The 20,895-nt window shown below is 35.9% G+C and overlaps 1 protein-coding gene across 3 annotated transcripts; it reads right to left on the bottom strand.

Annotated features, from left to right (window-relative positions):
• Nucleotides 1-1,997: 1,997 nt before the first annotated feature.
• LOC131796896 (rap1 GTPase-activating protein 1) lies at nucleotides 1,998-20,768 on the bottom strand. Of its 3 annotated transcripts, none has more exons than XM_059114506.2 (24): nucleotides 20,610-20,768; nucleotides 13,149-13,246; nucleotides 12,054-12,092; nucleotides 11,617-11,724; nucleotides 11,079-11,171; nucleotides 10,161-10,331; nucleotides 9,791-9,906; nucleotides 9,378-9,456; nucleotides 9,105-9,164; nucleotides 8,797-8,880; nucleotides 8,486-8,586; nucleotides 8,158-8,229; nucleotides 7,831-7,888; nucleotides 7,622-7,672; nucleotides 7,390-7,494; nucleotides 6,644-6,715; nucleotides 6,327-6,413; nucleotides 6,119-6,205; nucleotides 5,511-5,660; nucleotides 5,300-5,367; nucleotides 3,881-4,730; nucleotides 3,655-3,733; nucleotides 3,313-3,398; nucleotides 1,998-3,182 (listed from the first exon to the last, which is right to left on the bottom strand). In XM_059114506.2, exons 2-24 carry the CDS (start codon nucleotides 13,176-13,178, stop codon nucleotides 2,898-2,900), a joined length of 2,931 nt encoding a protein of 976 aa, XP_058970489.2. In that variant the 5' UTR covers nucleotides 13,179-13,246; nucleotides 20,610-20,768; the 3' UTR covers nucleotides 1,998-2,897. The 3 variants fall into 3 exon arrangements, with proteins under 3 accessions (XP_058970489.2, XP_058970488.2, XP_066028281.1); XM_059114505.2 differs by lacking the exon at nucleotides 20,610-20,768 and adding an exon at nucleotides 16,330-16,454; XM_066172184.1 differs by lacking the exon at nucleotides 20,610-20,768 and adding an exon at nucleotides 15,717-15,852.
• Between the last annotated feature and the right edge of the window lie 127 nt (nucleotides 20,769-20,895).

The raw sequence follows: 20,895 nt of genomic DNA, 5'->3' as shown, positions 1-20,895 counted from the left end.
TTATGATTTTCTTGTTCCTAAACTATTAGCATATTTGCATCAACGTCATCATTACCTTTTTCCTTCAAGGTGAAGTTTTAAGTATTTCTTTTAATTTCACCTGTAAGTGATATATTTTTCTAAAAAAAAAAAAATATAATAATGGCTTACGGTCGATGAAGTCAGCCTTTTGAAGGGCTTGCGGGCGTGATACAAAAGTTTGCAGATTATGCATGTATTAGATCGCCGCTTGTTTCAGCCGAACTAATGAACTGCTCTAATCCTGTATTTTTTTTTTTAAGATTGAATAGAGCGTGGAATGTATAAACTACTGGAATCTGTCACTGATGGGATAAGAAGAAATTTGTTTTTTAAATTGATCACTATTTGTAATTTGGCGGCTCCACAGTGTTTGGGTAAAAACAATGTTATGATTCCTTTTCTATCAGTTCCGGGTTATCAATGGACCGATAACAGTTGTTTTTCACTTTGCATATCTTTGTTTTGGTTTATAATGATTCCAAGACACCAACTGATTGTTTCGTTTTAAATTCGTGGTTGAGTCTTATCGTTGAATCTTGACTTAACTCTCGTTGTAAGCTCGCTCCACCAACTAAGAAACTGTCATGACACTATAAACCGTTCATAATTTCTTAATAAAACTGAAACCAGTTTTTCCGAATTGACCGGCTTTCGATTGGAACCAGTGGGTCTACAAATAATTATCATCGAGCCACAGTCCTCGGTGTTTCATATTGATCATATAGTAATGTTCAAGAAGGAAACTGCTATTAATGCATCGTGCAAATGTTGAGTGTACGTAGCTTGTAAAGGAAGACTTTAGCGGATTCACAGCGGATTCACTTTTGAAAAAAAGGATCGTGCTCGAAACGCTGAGCTAAGAAGTTTGTAAACCGGAATCATTACGAACCTTCTCTTTCCAGTGTATCGAAAGAAATAGGACAGGGCAGAAAGCTGTGATCACGAGCCTAAGACAAAACCAAATAGCGTCCTTGTTCAAAATTGTTTTTTATAAGCTGGATAACAATCATAAAACAAGAATGTTCGGTGTATCGTGGCCGTATGGCAGCCAACTCAACTCAATTTGTTTCAAAAAGGGTGCTGTCTGAAAGAGGCTTGGAGCGAACCCTTAGGAGGAGGAGGCTTGGAGCGAGCCATTCTCGCTTGCAGTCATATGAACTCCATGGACACCGCGATTTCGAGGAGATACGAGGAAAACAAACAAAGTTACTTGATATCTGATTTATTCTTGATTATCAGTTTTCCACTCAATCTATATTTTAACAGTTTACTTACAGTTTCGCATCAATCTTACTATGTATTTATTGGCTTTAATGATATACCTAGTTACAATAGTCAGCGCAAAAAAAAAAAGGCACGAATGATTTTTTTTTAGACACAAACACGAATTTACAAAATTTTACAAAATATTGACAATATTGCATTTAAAACAAAACGATTTTGCTCTTTAAATTGTTACTTTAAGAGTCATGCAATCAAAATTAAATATATTTTTCTGTTATCCATTCTAATAAAAAACTAGTAAATAAACGCTTTAATTATCCTATTCATTCCTCTAAGTTCCGCAGAAAAGCTAATCCAAAAAGAGGCCATTCAGTTTCTTTCTATTCGAAATAGAGTACGAAAAGTATATACAATAAGCATTAGAAATACATGTTGGGGGTAAAACCGAGTAATTTAGTTAGATAAGGACAGAGGACTTTTAATACCGAGCATGCGTGACGTTTAGATGTTTTCAAAATGACGCAAACGTAAAGATTTAGGTCCCAATCCCCCTTCCCTCGCGGCCTGCGTCAGGATATTCAGGTGCACTTTTGCAACCATTTCTTAAAGCGCTGTCTTTGCTCCCCCTCGCCATAGGCTCAACTGTCAATGGTTTCAAGTCCAAAGCTGAATCTCTTAAATGGAAAATCAAAATGTATGTCTTCGGTGAAACAAATAACCGTGTCAAAATTCCTGGCGATAACAAAGATTCATTACTTCAAGAAATTTAATATAATCAACATGTACAATTTGTAAAATTTTATTGTTTGAATCCGGACTGAGCAATCAGACACCGTCTTTAGCTGAACAAAGCCATCTAATTATGGCTATAACAAGGATTTGTTTGCATTATTTTTCGTCTTTTTCCCGTAGTTTCCAACAGCCAAATATCAATTTGAATCTTATAGAGACAATAGCGGCAAAATTTCCGCACAGCCTCATCCTACATTATGCATTCAATTCTTGAACAGAGAAAACAATGACAAAAACAATACATTTCCATTAGGAAAACAGATTTGTTTTACAATAGTATGGGGCTGTGCGGAAACTTTACCACAATAGCTTCCATTTGGTTCCAAAAGTATGTTCCTGTATTTGTCCACTCACATTTCATTCTCCTCAAGCTCGAAGAAAACTGTGAGCTTTGTGGAACAGATTGTGTCCAAAAACAAACGTACGAACATATTTTCATGCCAGATGGAGGCTTCTGTGTGTATCATTCTTCAATATTAATCGCAGCGCACGGAACAAAATGTTTGCAACCATTTTACTGGCGAGAAACGCATTGACAATTAAGAGCTAGTCTAGTTACAGCAAAACTATTTGATGGATCATAATATCTGTACATGATTAGACTCATCACAAAAAGTAAAGGCATCGAATTAGAAGCTGTCATCTGATTAATCTAAACTTCGTTGATAAGTAGTATTAACGGAAGCAAAACATTCATTCTTTCCTAAGAAATCGTTAAACTAATCGCGCGGACATCAACACTTGATGTACCTTTAATGTACCAACACCACATTGGATAATAAGACGACCTGGTAACGTATGTATGCATGTTTCATCGATTAACTAGGATGAATAAGCCAGTTTTTTACAACACTTCATTGTCAAAGTTGAGTATGTCGATAAGAAGTTCTTGCAGGAATTTCCCCTTGTCCCTCTCTTTCTCTAACGTAAACTCCAGCATTCACATCTCTTCGAGCAATACTACTCTTGGGAGAGATATTTCCCTCTCGCACTGTAACAGTTTCTATTGGGGAGGGGTCCCTTGGGGGAACATTCTCACTTGGAAGTAAGGACCTTAGCCGGGCTATTTCACAGCGGGCTTCGTACAAGTCAAAGGTTTGCTGGGTGCATTTATCTTTGATGGAACGAACTTCACGCTGCAACAACTTAATACAAAAGGAAAAAAGTCCTGTTATTCCAATGAAGCACACTAATGAACTCTATACTTTAGACTAAAGACTTGACGAATCTAGTTCATATTATTTGCCCTCTCCTGGAGGAAAAAAAAACACTCACCACATTCTGCCGAGCTAGGTCGAGCTTTTCGCATTTCAGTCTTGTAATTTCGTTTTTAAGCATCTCCGTTTGTCTGAAGACTGTGTCTAAAAAGCAAATCAGAACACTGGAATCAGGCGAATATCTTAGAAAAGATAAAATTAAATTTCTAGGCGAATTGAAAGACCCAGTCATGAAAACATTCAATGATATAAGTTTTAAGCAAACCATATAATTTTTCTTTGACAATCATCCTCAGTCTGAAGTACGAACTCAAGACCCAGGGCACAGTTTTTTCCCAATATAGACCTCCCGCTCGGTACATAACGCATATTCCCTTATTGCACCTAGTAAACTCCTTACCACTGACGGACAAATCCTCAGATGAAGTTAAAGTTTCAGTGTCCAATTTAGGCAGCGACGGAGATCTTTCCTGCATCACCTACAGAAACCACCACGGGTTAGCACGGGTGCATAAATTATTCGCCAAAAGCAGAATGACCATTTGATCGTGGACATTCTTGATTCCGTGTAACAGACCAATAGAATATGAACGACAAAGTTATCGCAGCCTTCAAATATGACAAACCTGTTCAATTCTCTCTGATTCCGGGTCAGTGGGATCAAACATAAGCAGCCCAGGCGGAACCGAGCGAGGCCTGTTATCTGACATATCCAGCAAGGGTGAGACGATGGCTGTTTTCTTCTGCTTTTGCGCGGAACCTGGAACGGTGCTAGCTGCCTGTATGCTTACGGTATTGTTTTGGATATCAGATGCTTTCCTCCGCAGATAAGGAGAACTCGTTGGTGATCGACTAAAATTCAACGGAACGTCACGTTCAACTCTTCCTTCTCGAGATTGGTGGAAAGATTGTGTAGAAACAGTGCTGTTTTCGGAAACATTTGAACTTGACCGCTGATGACTGACATCCACATTACCGCGGTCTTCGGGGCCCTTTCGGTGACGTGACGGAGACCGATTGTAATTAGTCAGTCGTATTGACTCATCCTGATCATTTTCGGGCCCCGATTGATATCCACCAACATACCGAACTTGATATTCGCCGGCAGTCGAACTCCCCTCGTAAGACACTCGTGAATGCGACGATTTGTCGGTTACTTTGGTCGAAGTCCTATGTAAACGATCGTAACTTTTTAGGGCAGGAACAGATTGAGAATGCGCCATGCTTTGGGGCAAATTTGGTGATAGTCGTGGTGAACTGTTATAATCCGGCGTACTCTTTTGTCCCCGTGGTTCAGGTGTTCGTGAACGAGAGTTATGTTTCCTTGGAGAATGCGCTGGTTCGTCAAGATGTCGAGACATCTCGGATGTGTTCGATTCTGAACTGGAATCGTCCGCGTAAAAAATGGGATTGTTCTTGCTCTGCTCTTGAACCAGAAGCGACTCCATACTCTTACACCGACCATGATTAACTTCTCTGAAAAAAATGTAAAAAGATACGTCAACTTATGTGTTTAAACTTAACAAGTCAATTAAAGAAAAAATAAACAGAATAACAGGTCGAATGACTAAACATCAACATTTATAACTGTGACAAAGATACTACCACATAACTGGTTGATAAAATCTCACGTGGAGATCAGCTCTTTATGACACCAACCTCTCTCCACAGGGAATTCCTCTATACACCAAATAGTTGCAAAACTTCGTTCAGGCGGCCATGTTTGAGTATCAAAACAATTAAAAAAGTGGCTATGTTTATGTCTAAAGAGCAGGATTTCACACTTTTCCCATTTCAATATTTTCTTTTGTTTCAATAAATCAGCACTGCTGTTAACTACGAGAACAAAAATGACTTGGAACAACTGATGGTTGATTATTTAGCAGCAAAAGTGTGTTAGGAGAGTATCACTCTTAGGGTTTGAAAGTACATAGAATTTGGGCTCGATAACTTGTTTCATACGCACAAGAAAATTAATAATAATAATAATAATAATTGCCGACGTATTTCTACTTCTTGCCACATGATTGCGATTCCTCACTTACTTTTTGGGCGGCTTTGAGACTTTTTTAGCAGAAAGCAAACCTTGTGCAGATTTCCTTCTTTCCTTACCCTGGATGGAGGAAAATCAAGTATAAGTCGTCAATCAGTAATATCTAGAACGCTTTAAGTTTACTGATGGACGCCAGTGAGTCCAAAGAGTGCGATTTATTAAAAAAAGAGAGCCAAAACAAAAAAGGTACTGTTGTTTCCAACCTTTTTATGCCAGGACTTTGGTGCATTGTCATCTGAGTCAACATCATCTGGTTTTGGGCGCGGTTCCCGCATGGACATGGTGCGGCTCACTTGACTCCTTGTACGTAATACCTTTTTCAGAGATGATAATAGCTTGGCCTTCTGTGGAGCCTAAAGGATCAAGAACAAAACAACTCTGAGTGTCATTGCAAATGGAACAGCCAGATCATTCACAGCGCTTCAAATTATTTTTGCAACCATCGAAAATGAAAAAAGGTGACTCTCAAAAAAAAAATATTCGTTTATGAGTATCATGTCACCTTTCGTACTGAAAATTTAGAGGCAAGTGTTCAGGTTAAGCCACCCTAAAATATCAATCCAAACACAGTTCCTCATCTGGGTTTGTGAAATCAAACTAAGGTTATTAACTCTTGTCTTTTTTTTCCTGCTAATTTTTCTTAATTATTTTGTGCAATACAACTCAATTGTATTTTTGTTTTCTGGGCATAATAGCAAGTATCGTAAGAGCCCAAACAAGCTTCATTAACCTGCGCTTGAAAAAAGGTAGTATCACAACTACTTTAAAGAAAAAAAAGACTTGGGACGTAGATCGTTGCTTGCAATTTTACCTCCTCTCCGACTGTATCAAGTATCAGCGAGTTCTTCTCGATTAAATCATCCGCTAGTCCTCGTAGAAGAGTGGTGCGCGTTCGATCCTGGAAAATAAATAAGCAAAGGAATGAAAAAAAACTTTCTAAAAAATCTCTCCGTGCAAAAGCCGGGAAATACAGTAGTTAGCTTCCTCCATATTATCGCGTATTAAGGTTTAACACTTACCGCTAACTTTGCGAACTCAGCACTGTTGTAAGCTGCCAGTTCAGCATTTATGAGTTTTGTTAACAAAAACTTGCGAAATTCAGGACCCTGGAAACCAACATATGACCATAAAAATAACTTAAATACTCAAAATGCCTTCTTAAAAGAGGTATTTGAAAAACTTACTCTGGTGAAATTTTTGATGAAAATACACCCACTGGTATTAAGATGGAGAATTAGTGACAAGTTCTCTTTAACCTCAGTTTTCGACCGAACAAAACCTCCACAATACTTCAAGCTATGACAAAGTTTTAACAAGAAGCTAATCGTGAACAAACCTTCTTGAAGACGGCAGGATTTGGAAGTTTGGGTCCAAAGTGCGGCACATCTTCACGAGCTGTGATGGAGACCTGGAGTGATAATGGTGAAAAATGTTACAAAAGTTGATTGGTCAGTCAGTAGCCTGGACAGGGACACCTCGAAATTAAGCTTCGAACGACAAAAAACAAGAGTAATTACAACAACCAAACAGAAAAAAGGATCAGCCCAAAATACAACAACAAACGAAATATCAGTTAAAAATTGGTGGAGTGCTTGTGGCGTGGGAAAAGCGAGTGACCCAGTTGCGATTGGCTTAAGTTTTCATGTGCTCGGTTGAGAGAGTTGCCTTCAGTTTTCTGATTCAATCATAGAGAGTAAGCAAAACAAAAAACAATCCTGGATTACTTTTAATTACTTTTTAAATTACGTTCATTTCGTACACACTGAACGAACAACTGTGAAAGTACATCGTTCGTCCAATCAGAGACACGAACGATAGTGCTTCACCATGGAGGGCAACAAAATAATAGCTTCCAAACTTTGAAATGTGTCGGTCAATAAGAAAAATCTCAATGTGTATGAAATAAAAACATCATACCATGGAAAGTATTTGAAAAGTTTTTATCCACTCGTCGTGATGCATAGAAAAAAAACCCACTCGTTCGCTGCGCTCAATCGTTCGTTTTTTTGATGCATCATAACTCGTAAATAAAAATCGTTGGTACGTGCTTTCCATGGAATAATCTTTATGTGTGTACTTTACCTTGTATCTTGTGTTGCTCGAGTTCGGATCCAAGACTTGTACAACAATGAAGACGTGTAGAAAATGCGATCGGATGGAAACTGGTGAAAATGGCGTGTTTTCCTCCTAAAAGAATTGCAACATAGCTTAGAAAGGTTAAAAACTGAGCAATCTTCGAACATTTCTGTAGTTTTGACTGTTTAACACAATCCATTTTAAGGTCTTTGAGAAACCAACCACAATTCCTGCTTACCTGGAAAACTATAGCAACAATATCATTGCCAATATGCCTCTTTCTTTGAACCTTAAAAGTAAAAAAAAAATTCGGCTAAACATACAGTGTGCATCTAATAGGCAGATATATCCAGTTGTTGTGTGGCAGCCTTACATCACTGGAGTTGGTCATTGGTTACAAAAAAATACGTCCTAAAGGTCAATTTGTTGTTGTTGTTGTTTTCATACCTGTTGGCTGTCTCCGCTGCTGAATGGCAGTAAGGTTGAAACATGAAACATGATCTCCCTAAAAAGGTGAATCCCAGAGTATAAATAAATTTACCGCTCTTAAAAAAAAATTGTGAATGAGGTGTATATCTCAATAGAGTAAAATATGTCTAACTACATAGCCCATATATCAGAGGTTTGGCAAAGTAGGGTAGTATACAATGTCAACTCAAGGTTTCCACATGGAGAAGGTGGGTGAAGTACGTAACGTTTGAATTACGAGATTCAAACATGAAATTATTAAGGAAAGAGTTACTTATGAGTAATGAGAAAATTCAAATTTCTTACTTGGAATCAAACACAGTATGTACTGATGTGTCACCTGTCTGACCATGTTTCACATCCAAGCCTCCAGGAAACCTGTAAATAATGAAAACGAAATGTAAATTTGAGTTAATCATTCATGAAAGAAATGGCTTTTACAAACATCATCCCATACAAGTAACCTACATGTAGATAACATGAGCAACTGAGTCAGTGAACTTGTAAGCTTAATGGAGCAGTAGTATTGTAAGGAGACATCATCAGTAGGTCTGGATAAAACTTGTACCCGTGGAACATGCACACAAGTTCACCAATATTTAAAGTTTGTGTGTTAATTTGTTTTACAGCTCACCCTTTGAAATTTCTGAGGCACACCTGATTGCCTAACATCTCCAAGAACTCATTCATGGCAGGACTGTGAGTTCTATTGCAAAAGTACTCCTCTTCAGTAGTCTGAAAATATTGAACAATGAAATTAACATCTTAGCACTTCAAAGTCATTGCATAAAGAGACTAACAATGTGCTAAAGGTTGAATGAATGTTCGTTGGAAGATTATGGTTATCTCAGTTATTGCCACACATGTACATAACCTACATTTTTATTTGCATTTTTACTTGAGCTTCTCAAATAATTTGCTATTCATATGTTGTTAAATTGTTACCTGTCCATATTTCTGGTATATAACTCCAAATTTAAAAGAGTTTGACAGGTTGTGTTCATCATACTTGACAATCAGTTCTGAGGCCTGAGAGTAACACAAACAGATGTCACAAGAAAGAAGAGGCAAAGGCAAAGCAAAGTACCAAAACTGCTACAATCTACCCCTGACTCACAGTTAAATATCACTTTGTCACTCAAATAATATTTGTTAGACAATCAAAATAAATTTCAAGTGACTCATTTCAAAACCATTTTCACATATCACAGTGTACTATTGTAAGCACCATCAGTTTTATTTTGTTACTTTACCTTTGGATGAGCTAAGACTTGAAAATGATCTATATTGTCTGCATCCTCAGCAAGAAGATACTAAAAGGAAAATTGGAAAAATATTTTCCTTGAAAATATTTAATATTGGCCATCTAATTAGCCATCTTTCAGTAATATATTCTTATGTTTATCCAAAACTTTCAAAAAAACAAAAAAAGTTTTTGAGTAGGCCTTTTGTAGCACAACCTACACAATGATAAGAATGTAAAATTAATGATACTTTCATTCCATGTTTTGTAATTGTTTACTCACCCTAACAATTTCTCTTGGTCCTGGATTGTCAGACACATTCTCTATTGGTAAAATGTCTGCAATGGTCTTTTCAGCAGTTCTAATAAAATGGCAAATTGAAGAAGAGCCTTGATTTACAATGGAATATTCTGCTTTAATATTTTAGAATTTTACATTTTCAAGGGAAATAATGACATTATTTACAATTATAAGTGATAAGGGTAACATCAAATACATGAAAACATTAATACACCTTGCAATTAAAAAAATTTAAAAATTGTCCAGGTAGAAGTACATTCTGTATTTTAGTTCAAACAAAAGCATCCTAGCAAATGACCACATTGAAAAGTGTCTATGAGATCAAAATCTGTATTGTATTTAAAAAAACCAAAACAAATACCAAAAACAAGAATAGTTTGAAAAGGGAAATGAACCTTAAAATGACTCTGAATCCTTGGGTATCACAACCATCAAGTTTCTCAATTTCTTGCTTGACTGATAAGATAACAGGACCAAGTTTTTCATCATCACAGATGAAGTTCAGATGTTCCTAAAATGTCAATAAATCAAACATTGGAAATTAAATAGAATTAATACATTTTGCAATTAAAGCTATTCTGGCATTAATACGGTGAGTCAAGAAAACAAATTAAGTAAACCATACTGCAACTTGTTTTAAGTGTGGATTAGTGTGGATAAAGTGTGCATAAACTTTTAGTTGCTTACCTATGTGTTTGAAACACTACATACAAGAAAGAATTTTTTTCAAACAAGCATGGTGTAAGGAAGCATAGTACAAAATACCTTTCCCATGAAGTCTCTTCTGTAGCTTTGAATTACATTATTCATCTCTATCCTGCAGTCAACAGCCCTGTGATTTGTATTGCTGACATGTCTGTGGTTGCTTCCCTCCAACCAGTATTCACCTCCAACAGGCAGAACAACTAATGGATATGGTCCTCCAGCTGCCAAAACCTACAATATGTGAATGAAATATATGTTACAAACAAATAGGAATACAATATGTGATACAGACAAGTAAAATACATTTGTATAGTTAATAACATGATTTCGAGTGCAATTTAGTGTTAATAAGCTTTACAAGGGCTTATTTAAACCAAATTGTACATAAATCAAGTTGCTACTTATTAATAATTTACATGGAAAAGGCATCCCAGAAAGTCATGACAGTCAAAATTTTGACAGTGTGTGGCCACTATTTGTAGTTTGTACTCATGTTACAACTTTGCACCTGTATTATAACTTTGCACTTGTGTTACATGAAAATGCACTAGTTTTCAGCTAATTAGATACACATTTTTTCATGTTTATTATTAATACATTAAGATAGATAGAGAGTAATGGTTCACTTTATCCAGTCAACCTTCTGAACAACTAGCCAGCAAATTATAAATTATCAAACTGACTGGGAAAGCTCAAAATGTCAACATATCATTTATTTGCTAACCCTAAGCATCCTAAGCAAGTAGAAATACTAATTTTGCTAAAAGTGAAATATATATATATATACCTGTTTTCAAAAACATTGCAATATTGAAAATATATATTAAATATATGTCTTTTGTTTTCTGATCAAAAAGTGTCTTTTGATGAGGAAACAAAAGTTGTATATATTTCATATATTTTTTTCAAATTGCACCATTTTTGAAAATGGGCGTGTGTGTATATATAAAATATCTGAGCAATGCTTAAACAAGTCACCTCCTTAATAGGGTCTAAATCCGTCATTTTTAAGACTTCCTCTTCCTCTTCGTCGTCACCTTCTGCTTCCTCTTCTTCTTTTGAAGTATCACTCTAAAGAATTTGAACACAAAACATTGCATTAAAGACCGATTTCAGGATGAGTTTCATAAATAAGTGTTGAAATAAGTGACTGGGACACCCATAGGGAAGTAGAGAGTAGATAGCCATTTACATCCTGTACATGGCTCTCATATATCAGACCCAAGATTATTTAGGAGGTAATGTTTATGATCTTTAAGGTTGAGGTGATGTAACAAAGTATATATATATACATATTTCTTGCCACCAGGGTCTGTGACTTAAGATTTAAGGTAATTTTTCGGGCCTATTGCAGATAGGTTTTAGTTTAAAAATTTTTCCACTTTGAAATGGTTTTAATCTAGTATTCCAGACTAGATCTGAATCTTTATGGACAGTGGTAATATACCATTCAGCCTAATAAAGGGAATTATCTTCTTGAGCTGGAAAATATTTAAACAAGAAATTTTTGAGTGACCTCTTCAGTTTCCTGTTGATTGTCTTTCCCTGGCAAAGGCAAAAGTGGTAAAAATGGAGATTTCTTGCTTGGAGGAAATTCAGCTCTCTGGGTGTCGATCCGATTTGCCTGTTAAGTTATAAAGGGAAAAAAGTTTTTGTCAAAAAAGTAAAAACAAACAAACAAACTAAAAACAACAGAGAGTTGTGATAAATCAGTGTAACAACCAACTAGTAGAGCAATCCATCTTCCAAACTTGACTTGAACAATTTTTGATAATATTTATACTAATTAATACAATACAATTTAACATTGACTGTTTTCCTGTGAGTACCAATACTTCTGTATCAGTTGTCTTTTATCTTTAATACATGTCACAGTAAGAAAAACATTAGCAAAAGAAGCAGGTAGAACTAATTGTACTCTTCACACAATTTCATGCATTCATTACAACTCACCGTAGCGATAATTAAATCAAATACAATCTCATGTTCTTTCTGTGGATTGAAAGATAAAAAACATTCAAGCTTACATAAAGGTACAGCTAACTTCTGACTTGCAATAGGATAACTAGTATTAACTAGTGGGACTTAATGGAGATGTAAATCAAAACATGGATAAACAACAACCATGCTCTGCACTATTTCAGGGCACTCCTTTTCTTCAAACCCCTTCATGATCTATACAAACTGCATGCTCTTGGAAGTTAGTATAATCATTACTGTTGCTATTTATAGTAAAAGCAAATACTTAGCAATTACTATCTAATGTGGAGGTATACATCTACCATTTACACGGACATAAGATGAATATTCAGTTTCTAAAACTGAATACTTGGTGAAAAAAATATTAATGAGTGCCTTTTGTGCACTGGAAGAAAAAAAAAACTCTTTCGACTAATAAGATAATGCTGTATGGAAACATTAATATGAATAAAAACAACCACTTAAAATAAAAAAGGTAGTGAATCTTTCATCAGTGTGTTGGACATGTATAATAATTCCCTTAAACTTTGTTGGTAACTCATTTATCTATCTATGACATGTAATTAGTCTTGTGGTTTTCATTGTTGTGGTAATGATATTTGCTTCAGCAGACACATATTCTCATTTACATCTAGATCTTAGGCACTACTCAGTAAGAATATGTGGACTATTCACATCAGAATTATCATTTTTGGAAAAAATAGATACACATTTTAGAAAGAGGGGATAATTCACTGCGTGTCACTTTTAGGTATTTGATACGTTTTGCTCTATGTTAACATACAACATTGCAAGTCTGCCATATTAAAACACATAAGTTGGCTCCACAGTTACAGAGAAAATACAGTATGGTCACAAGTTTGGAACTGTTTATTGTGTAAATGAGAATTTACAGGTTTAACACAACAAATTTCAGGTAGAGAAGAATAAGGTAAATAAGTAGCGAGTATCTTAAGATTATTTTCCATTCAAAAGCAGTGGAATGTAAGCTAATGTGGTCATGAACATATAGATATATTTTTCAAAACTATGTACTTATATCTTCCTATTTGTTTCATTATAACATACCATTTCCATTCCAGGCTCAATGAGAGGCATAGTCCCCAGATAGAACTAGGTACTGCACCACAAAAAACTGTTGCTTGTCTATATCTCATAGCCTTGCCCTGCAAGAAAACAAGTTTAAAAAATATAGGTCCAACACACATGAAATGCACTATGACAAAACTTGTCCTAGTCAAACAATATAACTTCACAGAAAACTCCCTATGAAAACAAATAAACAAAACCAGCTGCTTCTTATGTAATGTAAACACTATCTATGGTCACACTTGAGGTAAATGAAGTCATACTAATGCGTGTATGGTTTACAGGAAACTTCTGTGGTTGACTAAAAATCACTTAGAGCAGACAAAACAGTCAATATTGCAATCCATTTGTAAATATGTTTTGACTGACGCAAGAGGCAACTAAGTGTGGTGCAAAACAAAGCCAAAATTGAAGTTCTTGTCAAGGAAATCCCTTTGATAATGTATTACATCTAGTTTTCATGCCAGTTTGTTACCTCACCAACTAATCAAGGGCAAAAGAGCTTTCTTTCTACTCCTTGATCAATATTGAAGCCCTACCAAATTCTTATTAAACTGAGATGCAACATCTGCACATTATTCTGAACATAACTTTAAACTGACGTCATCAGTAAGTCAGTTGACACTGCTTTTTTCAAAAAGGAATTGTAGGTTCTCTGTTCAGAGCATTTCAGTTTATTAAATAATTACAAACCCATTCCTGCCAGTCATGACTATTTCAGAATAGCTTACACATACACCAACAAAATCTTTTTTAGCCAATTTTGAATAACTTTTCTCAGATATACTGTACCCTATGGACAATTTATGTTCACAAACCCATTGCACTTTTAAAATTTGGCAAACAGTGTTCTGACTTCTAGATACATACAATATTTTAATCATTTGAATAGTTTTCTCAAAACCTCTTTGATGAGAAATTGACAAGGTCATTATCAGTCTTAAAATAGTATCACTTCCAAGTATACAACGATTCCCTAAACTTCTGAGTGATTTCTTAGCTTCCATCTACAAGGTACTTATAAAAAGTGGCAAGATCTTTACAATTTTATTCATTTTTGGTCCAATCAATTCTCATTAAGCACATCAAACTTTTGCTCACAAAATGCTAAGTTCCTCTATACTTCAAATCAAGGATTGCCATACCACTCAGTTCCTCAGAAAATACTGAGGTAAAAATATACTAAATTTGTTACTGTAAGGTTTTTTTGTATTCACCAAGAAAGTAGACATAACTTGGAACTGTCTGAGGTGCTTTTGAATGGTAACAGCTTCTTTGATCTTGTTTTTTATTGCAAGTAACAACAATTCTTAGACAAGAAACATGTATGAATCTTCAAAGAAAAAATGTCCTGCAAACTGAGATGTTCAAGTGTTCTACTCACTATTCATCAATGAGAAGAAGATAAGGAAAAATATACTTTCTCAATTTTTCAATTGCTTGCTGGTACCACTTCATCTTGTGACATTAAATAATGAATGGATGAAAATATTCACCACAGAGATGGGGGAATGAAATTGTGTGCATCCAAAAATTAAAACCAATCTTAAATGTGGAACAATGAATGTATTCAATAAGGAGATAGCAAGACAATGAATCATCAGAGAAAAACCTACCTAATAGTTTGGATGAAACACAAAATAAGAATCAACATTTCACCACATAGCTGCACATAGCTGAATTTAGGCTTACATACTGAGTAGTTACACTATACATTTCACTTTCTTTGATCAAAACCATGAGATCATGTCACTTAAACCTAATACTGTAAGTCAGATTATTAATAGAGATGATCAACCTGTAAATAAAGCCAATGCAAATTTACACTTTACAAAGTTAAATGCTTTTAATTGTTCCTCTTAGTCAAATTATTTTCATGATTTTCCCATGGGGAAACTTAAACAAAAACAGCAAAGTTTAGCTAACAATGATAGAACTTCAATTATTATTAAACAAAGGTGAAATCACATTGAGTATTTTAAGAAGATTACAGGTTATCAGTAAATGCATGTCGATAAAGGCATCTAAGAAAAGTGTAGCATTGCTATGGACCTCAGGGCATACACCAAACCATGAATTCCTCAGCAGAATGTGCAAATCGCCGAACAAAGAGCCTATTGTGCTAAGAAATAGATGTAATTAAGCTCTTTCCCGCTCCTTACGAAGGGAATTAAGTTGAATACGGAAGACATCATAGCTAATTTCATAAAATCTTGGTAGTCGATGAGTGAGCAGAATTGAAGACATCAAGCCGGATAATTTGGTAGATTTTCGAACTAAGCCGTCATGCAGAAAATACCTCTTTTACCAAGAACAATCGATTCAAATTTGATATCAAGCAAAAAGTTTAAATAAACTTCGGAAAGTCGCCAAACTAATAAAATACTTTACTTCGCTTTCTTCAGGAGAGCAGCAGTAAGAAATGTTGTTTTTAAAAACATTCCCGCTGATTTATTTAAAGCTAAACAAACTAATAGCTGCAATCAGAACGCAAACTGTAAGCGTAAATTTAACAGATAAACATGACAAACTCTCTCTCTCACTTACCGTCAGTTCGGGCAAGAGTCCGTATGGAACAATTTCAAAGCTAAACCTTCCCGTTAAAACTTTAAGCCTTAAAGAATACCGCGTAATACCTCGAATAAAGGTCACGAAATTTCCTTTCGGCAAATATACCACTATGATGTTGCCGCGCCGCTTGCATGCATTAGTGCTCACCGCAAATTTGTTACACAAATATTTAACTGCCAATCAACATGGACACAATGAAATGACATAAAATGTCTACTCAAGTACGAAAAAGCACTCGAGGAAAGCAGCGCAAGCCGTCAACCTAAGATTGGTCCTACTTCGACAATTTTTTGAAGTTTTAACGACTGAATCTCAGGCAATATCGTAAATTACTTATACCCCGAAGCGAAAGAAACGAAATTACACCTTCTGAAGTCGTTAGTGATTTCTTTGTCTTCAATATAATTAGAGTAAACTACATGTAAAACTCTAGCAGGGACACGAAACAAAAGGAATCCACAATATTGACGAACAGACTGCCCTAGCCTGAAGTATGCCGTAGATAGTGCAACAAAATGACCATCATATGAACTACGCGAGAAGAAGTAACAAATGGCAAATTTCGTTCTTATTTACCAAAATCACATACCTTAAGTGTAATCAAGCTGAAAAGGGATAGAAAAAGAAACAAAAGCCGGTCAAAAGCGCGACAAACGAAAGAAAAGTCACGATGAACTTCAACACGATTTTTCTTGACGAGGATTCCACTATAAATAGCCACTGACCTGTATTGATAAGGCACTGCGGGAGCTAATAAGTCGGGTTGGGACTGGCCCTAATCAATTCGATCGCGTTCGTCAAATTTTAAATAACGCAACGACGGATTTCATCAGTTACTCTTCAATTCTCTCCAAAAATCAAGAATTGTTTAAAAATGTAGCTTCACCCAAAAATTCCTGGAGTTGGTCTAAACCAGTTACGGAAACGTGACTAACACAGGGAGGCTTTCGTCAATAGCAGTCCCATATCACATTATGATGGGTGTCGCCAAGGGAGACACTGTAAACATTAACTTTCCTTCTCATTAACGTATAGTTTAGTTTAATTAAGCCTTCCTCCTTTTCCATGGTCAGTCTATCTTTGATCACAAAGGCAACTTCTCGGAATGACTTCGTTCAAGCGGATTAATTTTCTATGAACAAGATTTTTACTAATAAAACTTCTCTTTTTGGCATCGTGATTCTTTGTCTGTTGACATTTTGAGACTCAATATCTGCAATATCCGTGAGAAAACTTAGTGCATCATGGAAAACTTCAAATTTCAATAAAAAATCATAGCAAATATCACTCTAACGCCTCAGGTCAAAAGCAATTTTTGGTGAAAATTACTGCTAGCGATTAAAGCACGTGTTTATTGCCTCCAAAACTAGTCAAATTGAGAAAAAACAATCCCTTATCAGCTTACGACTGTTATCTTCTTCAAATTGTAACGCATAAAATTTAATTTCATGGAACTTATTGTTATTCCTTTGCAATAAGTGATTTTCATTTAAAAGCACAGTGTTATTTTTAGAATTTCATTTTCCTAAAATAGAAGTTGCGTATTTTCAACTTGATCACCTGAGCACTTTTCAATTGGAGTGATGTGGCTCGTGGATTGAAATGGTCACTACAGAATAAAAGCAAATTAATCCAAATTTGGATAAGCACTGACATATCAAGCATTAACACTTATTTCCCACAAGTTACTTCACTTTAGTTTTAGGTCCATGAAGATACAAGCAAGCTGAGAATTGTGTTTTGACAAGTTATCAAATCGAACAAGTCAGCATTTATGTGAATAATTATAACTACAGACGTAATCCGCTTTATTTTGACAATCTGATAATAGATAAACAGGGCGAATGTGATAAAACATTCTGGAGTTCTCTAGTAAAAACGGACAACAACTTATTTGCTCTTAGTTTGATACAGTTTTAATAACCTTTGTGATAACGGTGAAGAAGTAAATTAATATACACTTAAATCATTTCAGTGTCATCGGACATTAACTCTCTAATGAGGTGAATACAGAGGTTAACGCTCATTTCAAATCAGTATATGACTCTTTGGTTACTTTAACTAAGCATAAAGTGGGTGAAAGGGTGGAAGAACCTACAGCACGCACCGAACGAGGATTCATCTTGTGCATCTGTAATGAATCAGTTTTTGCCAGCCAGGTCCTCTAGGTACCAATGTACACGTCCGGGAGCTCAATGGTGTCCAGTCATGACATTTAGTATTATATGTAAACATTGAAAAAAATGTATACAGTGGTAAAATCTGACGGAAAAAACTGAACCGAGTTCAAACGAGACCAAGTTGACCTTAAAAGTGCTAATTAACTGATGGACACTGCTTCGTGTGGCGAGGCAAAAGAATTCATCACTGCCGCCGATGAAGAGAGGCGCTCGGCCTGGTCTCTCTCTCTTGGTTAGCGTGAATAACGATTTTTTTTTATGATTTGCCATTATTTTTTTATTTGCAAACAAAGACATACTGTTTACAACTAACAATACCTAAAAACACTTAGGGCGCTCAAGATACAATACTTAAACTAATAATAAACACCACGTACAGTACAATACGCTCAAACAATGAAAAACTACACTACTTCCTGTCAGATATGTTTTCTTCCATCGACTGAGTTTGACGTGATCGTGGTCGAGTACCCTAAGAAAGTTTTCTTCAGCGATGACTTTATTCTAGTGATTGGAATAACCTAGCCAAGCGTTCATTTCAAACTCTCGGTAGCCTTATTAAATCACTCCACTTATAAGAAGGAATATTGGAAAACCCTTTCTATATCTATATAGGTACTATAACAAAGAAAATAAAAAGTCTCATAAAACCCTGGTCATAGCATTATCAACCAAATTCATGCTCCTAATTGGTTTTTGTAATGCCCTTCCCATGCGCCACCCCAAACACTTCTCAGCTGTGACTCTTCTTTTGTCAATTGCCGATCATACATGGATTAAGATTGAGAAATTAGGCATTTCAGACCATCCTCATGAAACAGCTGAGTTGCCGGAGAAGCTTGGATATTTAAAGAAAACGCATGGCAACTTTGGTTTGACTGAAATTATCATATATTAGCTATAGCCTGGTCCAACGTTATTGGGAATACGCAAATTGACGCAGAAGTATTTTATCAACTGCCAAACTAAAAAAAAAATATTTACAATGCATTGGATTTAAAGTAAGTTTAAGATAGAATAAATGTAGAGGATTTAACATTCAACCTGTTGCTCGGTCGTTTGCGAACAATAATCGTTTATGACAACTCCTAGATTTTGCTTCGCTCTGTGCATGAATGTTGCCGAGCAAACGATGGAAATTAGATGTCCGAATTTGTAACTGAGTAGCTCATCAAGATGTACCAAAAATAGTTAAGGATTAGCTCTATAAATAGAGGAGAGTTCTAATAATAACGTCTTTGTAGTCAGTTACGTTCGCAATGAACACTTTCCCTCATGTAATTTCCAACTATCGCGTAAATCCGTAAGTGCAGAATGGAATATAAATTGTCTGCTATCAGTGGCTACGCATGTTGTGAGTGAGAAGATATCTAAATAAGGTTGTAAATATTCAGGGCTGTATAAATTTGTCGTGTGCTATTTCACTGAACTTAACAGTAGGGTGTTCAGCTATGTACAAGTTGGCCCAAGGTGAAGGAGGTCTTTTGCATGGCAAAAAGTCAGACTTTTGAAAAATTCAGAATCGTGTGATGTCTTATTAATGAAAATAAGTTTTTAAAAACTGCGAAAATTCACGGCATCTTCCTCTATTTTTCCCTTTGGAACGCCTTAGCAACAGCTGCCTCACCAAAGTTTTTTTTTTTTTAACCCTGATTACAATCTAACATCAGTATGCATACTGTCCATGTTATTCTCCATATTTATCGTAAGATTCTGTCAAGGAGAATTTGTTTTTAACAGTAACGCGTTTCTTTAGTTGGTGATCATTTCCTTTATTCTCGTGATCTTAGTGTGTGATTTGGGAATGATTTTGTGAAGAGAAATTAGTTGCTAGTCACGCGTAGGGGTCATAGGGTGAAAGGTATGGACTAGAAAAAAATAAAACAAAAAAGGTATAAAAAAAGTGTTACCCTTTTGACTCCACCTTTGACACGTGCTGCAAATTGTATGAAATACAGAGTTTACACTGCAGAACCGGTGGTTGTTGCTTTCCGGCGTTTATTTGTCGGTAAACATAGATTTTTATTGCAAAACCTATACGTAGCATGGACTTAATCATAGAGCAAAATGAGGCCCGCTGAAGGCATTCCTTAAAGCGAGAAATCAGCTCCCTTCAAACATCGTCTTCTCGCCCAGTTTATCTTACATCTACACATCAACTATGCACAATGAAGATAAGTACAATATGATGAGCCACTAAAACGCATGCGTTGCATTGTGATCGTGACATTCGGGTGGCAAAGTGATCAGATCTGATATTATGAATGCTTCAATGGCATATTAGTGGTTAGTAATAAACTTAAATATACAACTGTACGATGTCAATTATTCTATATTTTAAAGGAAAACAACTGTTTCTGCTTCAAAACCAGAGATTTAGTACCCGTTTACTTTTTCTCAGCGTATTTTTTTATTTTTTTTTCTATATTTGTGGATATGTACAACGTCGAAGCTTGTTATGGTATCATTCAAATGCATTCTATTTTTGTTGAGTTCTTATGCCTTAATGTAAAACAGGGAAATAAATACACCCGTTTGGCTAGAATTTGACGGATGACTGTAACCAATAGCCAGTGAGAAAACAACGCGCAAGAATTCACTTTGTTACTGACCCACAGTGACCTACACGATTAGTGGTACTGAGTTACGACTCGGTTGAACATTTTTAAATATACAACATACCACTCACCTCTACAAATGCATGACACGAAAAGGGCCATGTTCGGAACAAACTTATGATGGATACGTATACCGACTTGAAGTTCTAGAAACAAATGTATGTCGCTGTTAGTCACCTTGAAGCGCTCGGTCTCGGCACACACTTCTCACAAGGTATTCCGTGTTACTAATCATGAGACATCACTCCTTGCAGGCGCCAGGCGCCAGGCCGCTCCGCGCCTATACTCATTAGCGCGTCACTATTATTAGGAGCACAAGCTGGAGTGTATAGAATATACATATTTAATGCACACAGT

The sequence above is a fragment of the Pocillopora verrucosa genome, chromosome 9 (assembly GCF_036669915.1).
Source record: "Pocillopora verrucosa isolate sample1 chromosome 9, ASM3666991v2, whole genome shotgun sequence".
Classification (NCBI taxonomy): Eukaryota; Metazoa; Cnidaria; class Anthozoa; order Scleractinia; family Pocilloporidae; genus Pocillopora; species Pocillopora verrucosa.
This window is presented reverse-complemented; position numbering and strand designations above follow the sequence as displayed.

Bases quoted from the DNA above. Each gene is read 5' to 3' on its own strand.
- LOC131796896 (XM_059114506.2), bottom strand. From the start codon at position 13,178: ATGCCTCTCATTGAGCCTGGAATGGAAATG. The intron at 5,368-5,510 runs GTTGGAAACAAC...TCCTCCATCCAG, and splicing joins CAAAGTCCTGGCATAAAAAG to GGTAAGGAAAGAAGGAAATC. The intron at 3,734-3,880 runs GTTTGTCATATT...TGGTTTCTGTAG, and splicing joins AATCAGAGAGAATTGAACAG to GTGATGCAGGAAAGATCTCC.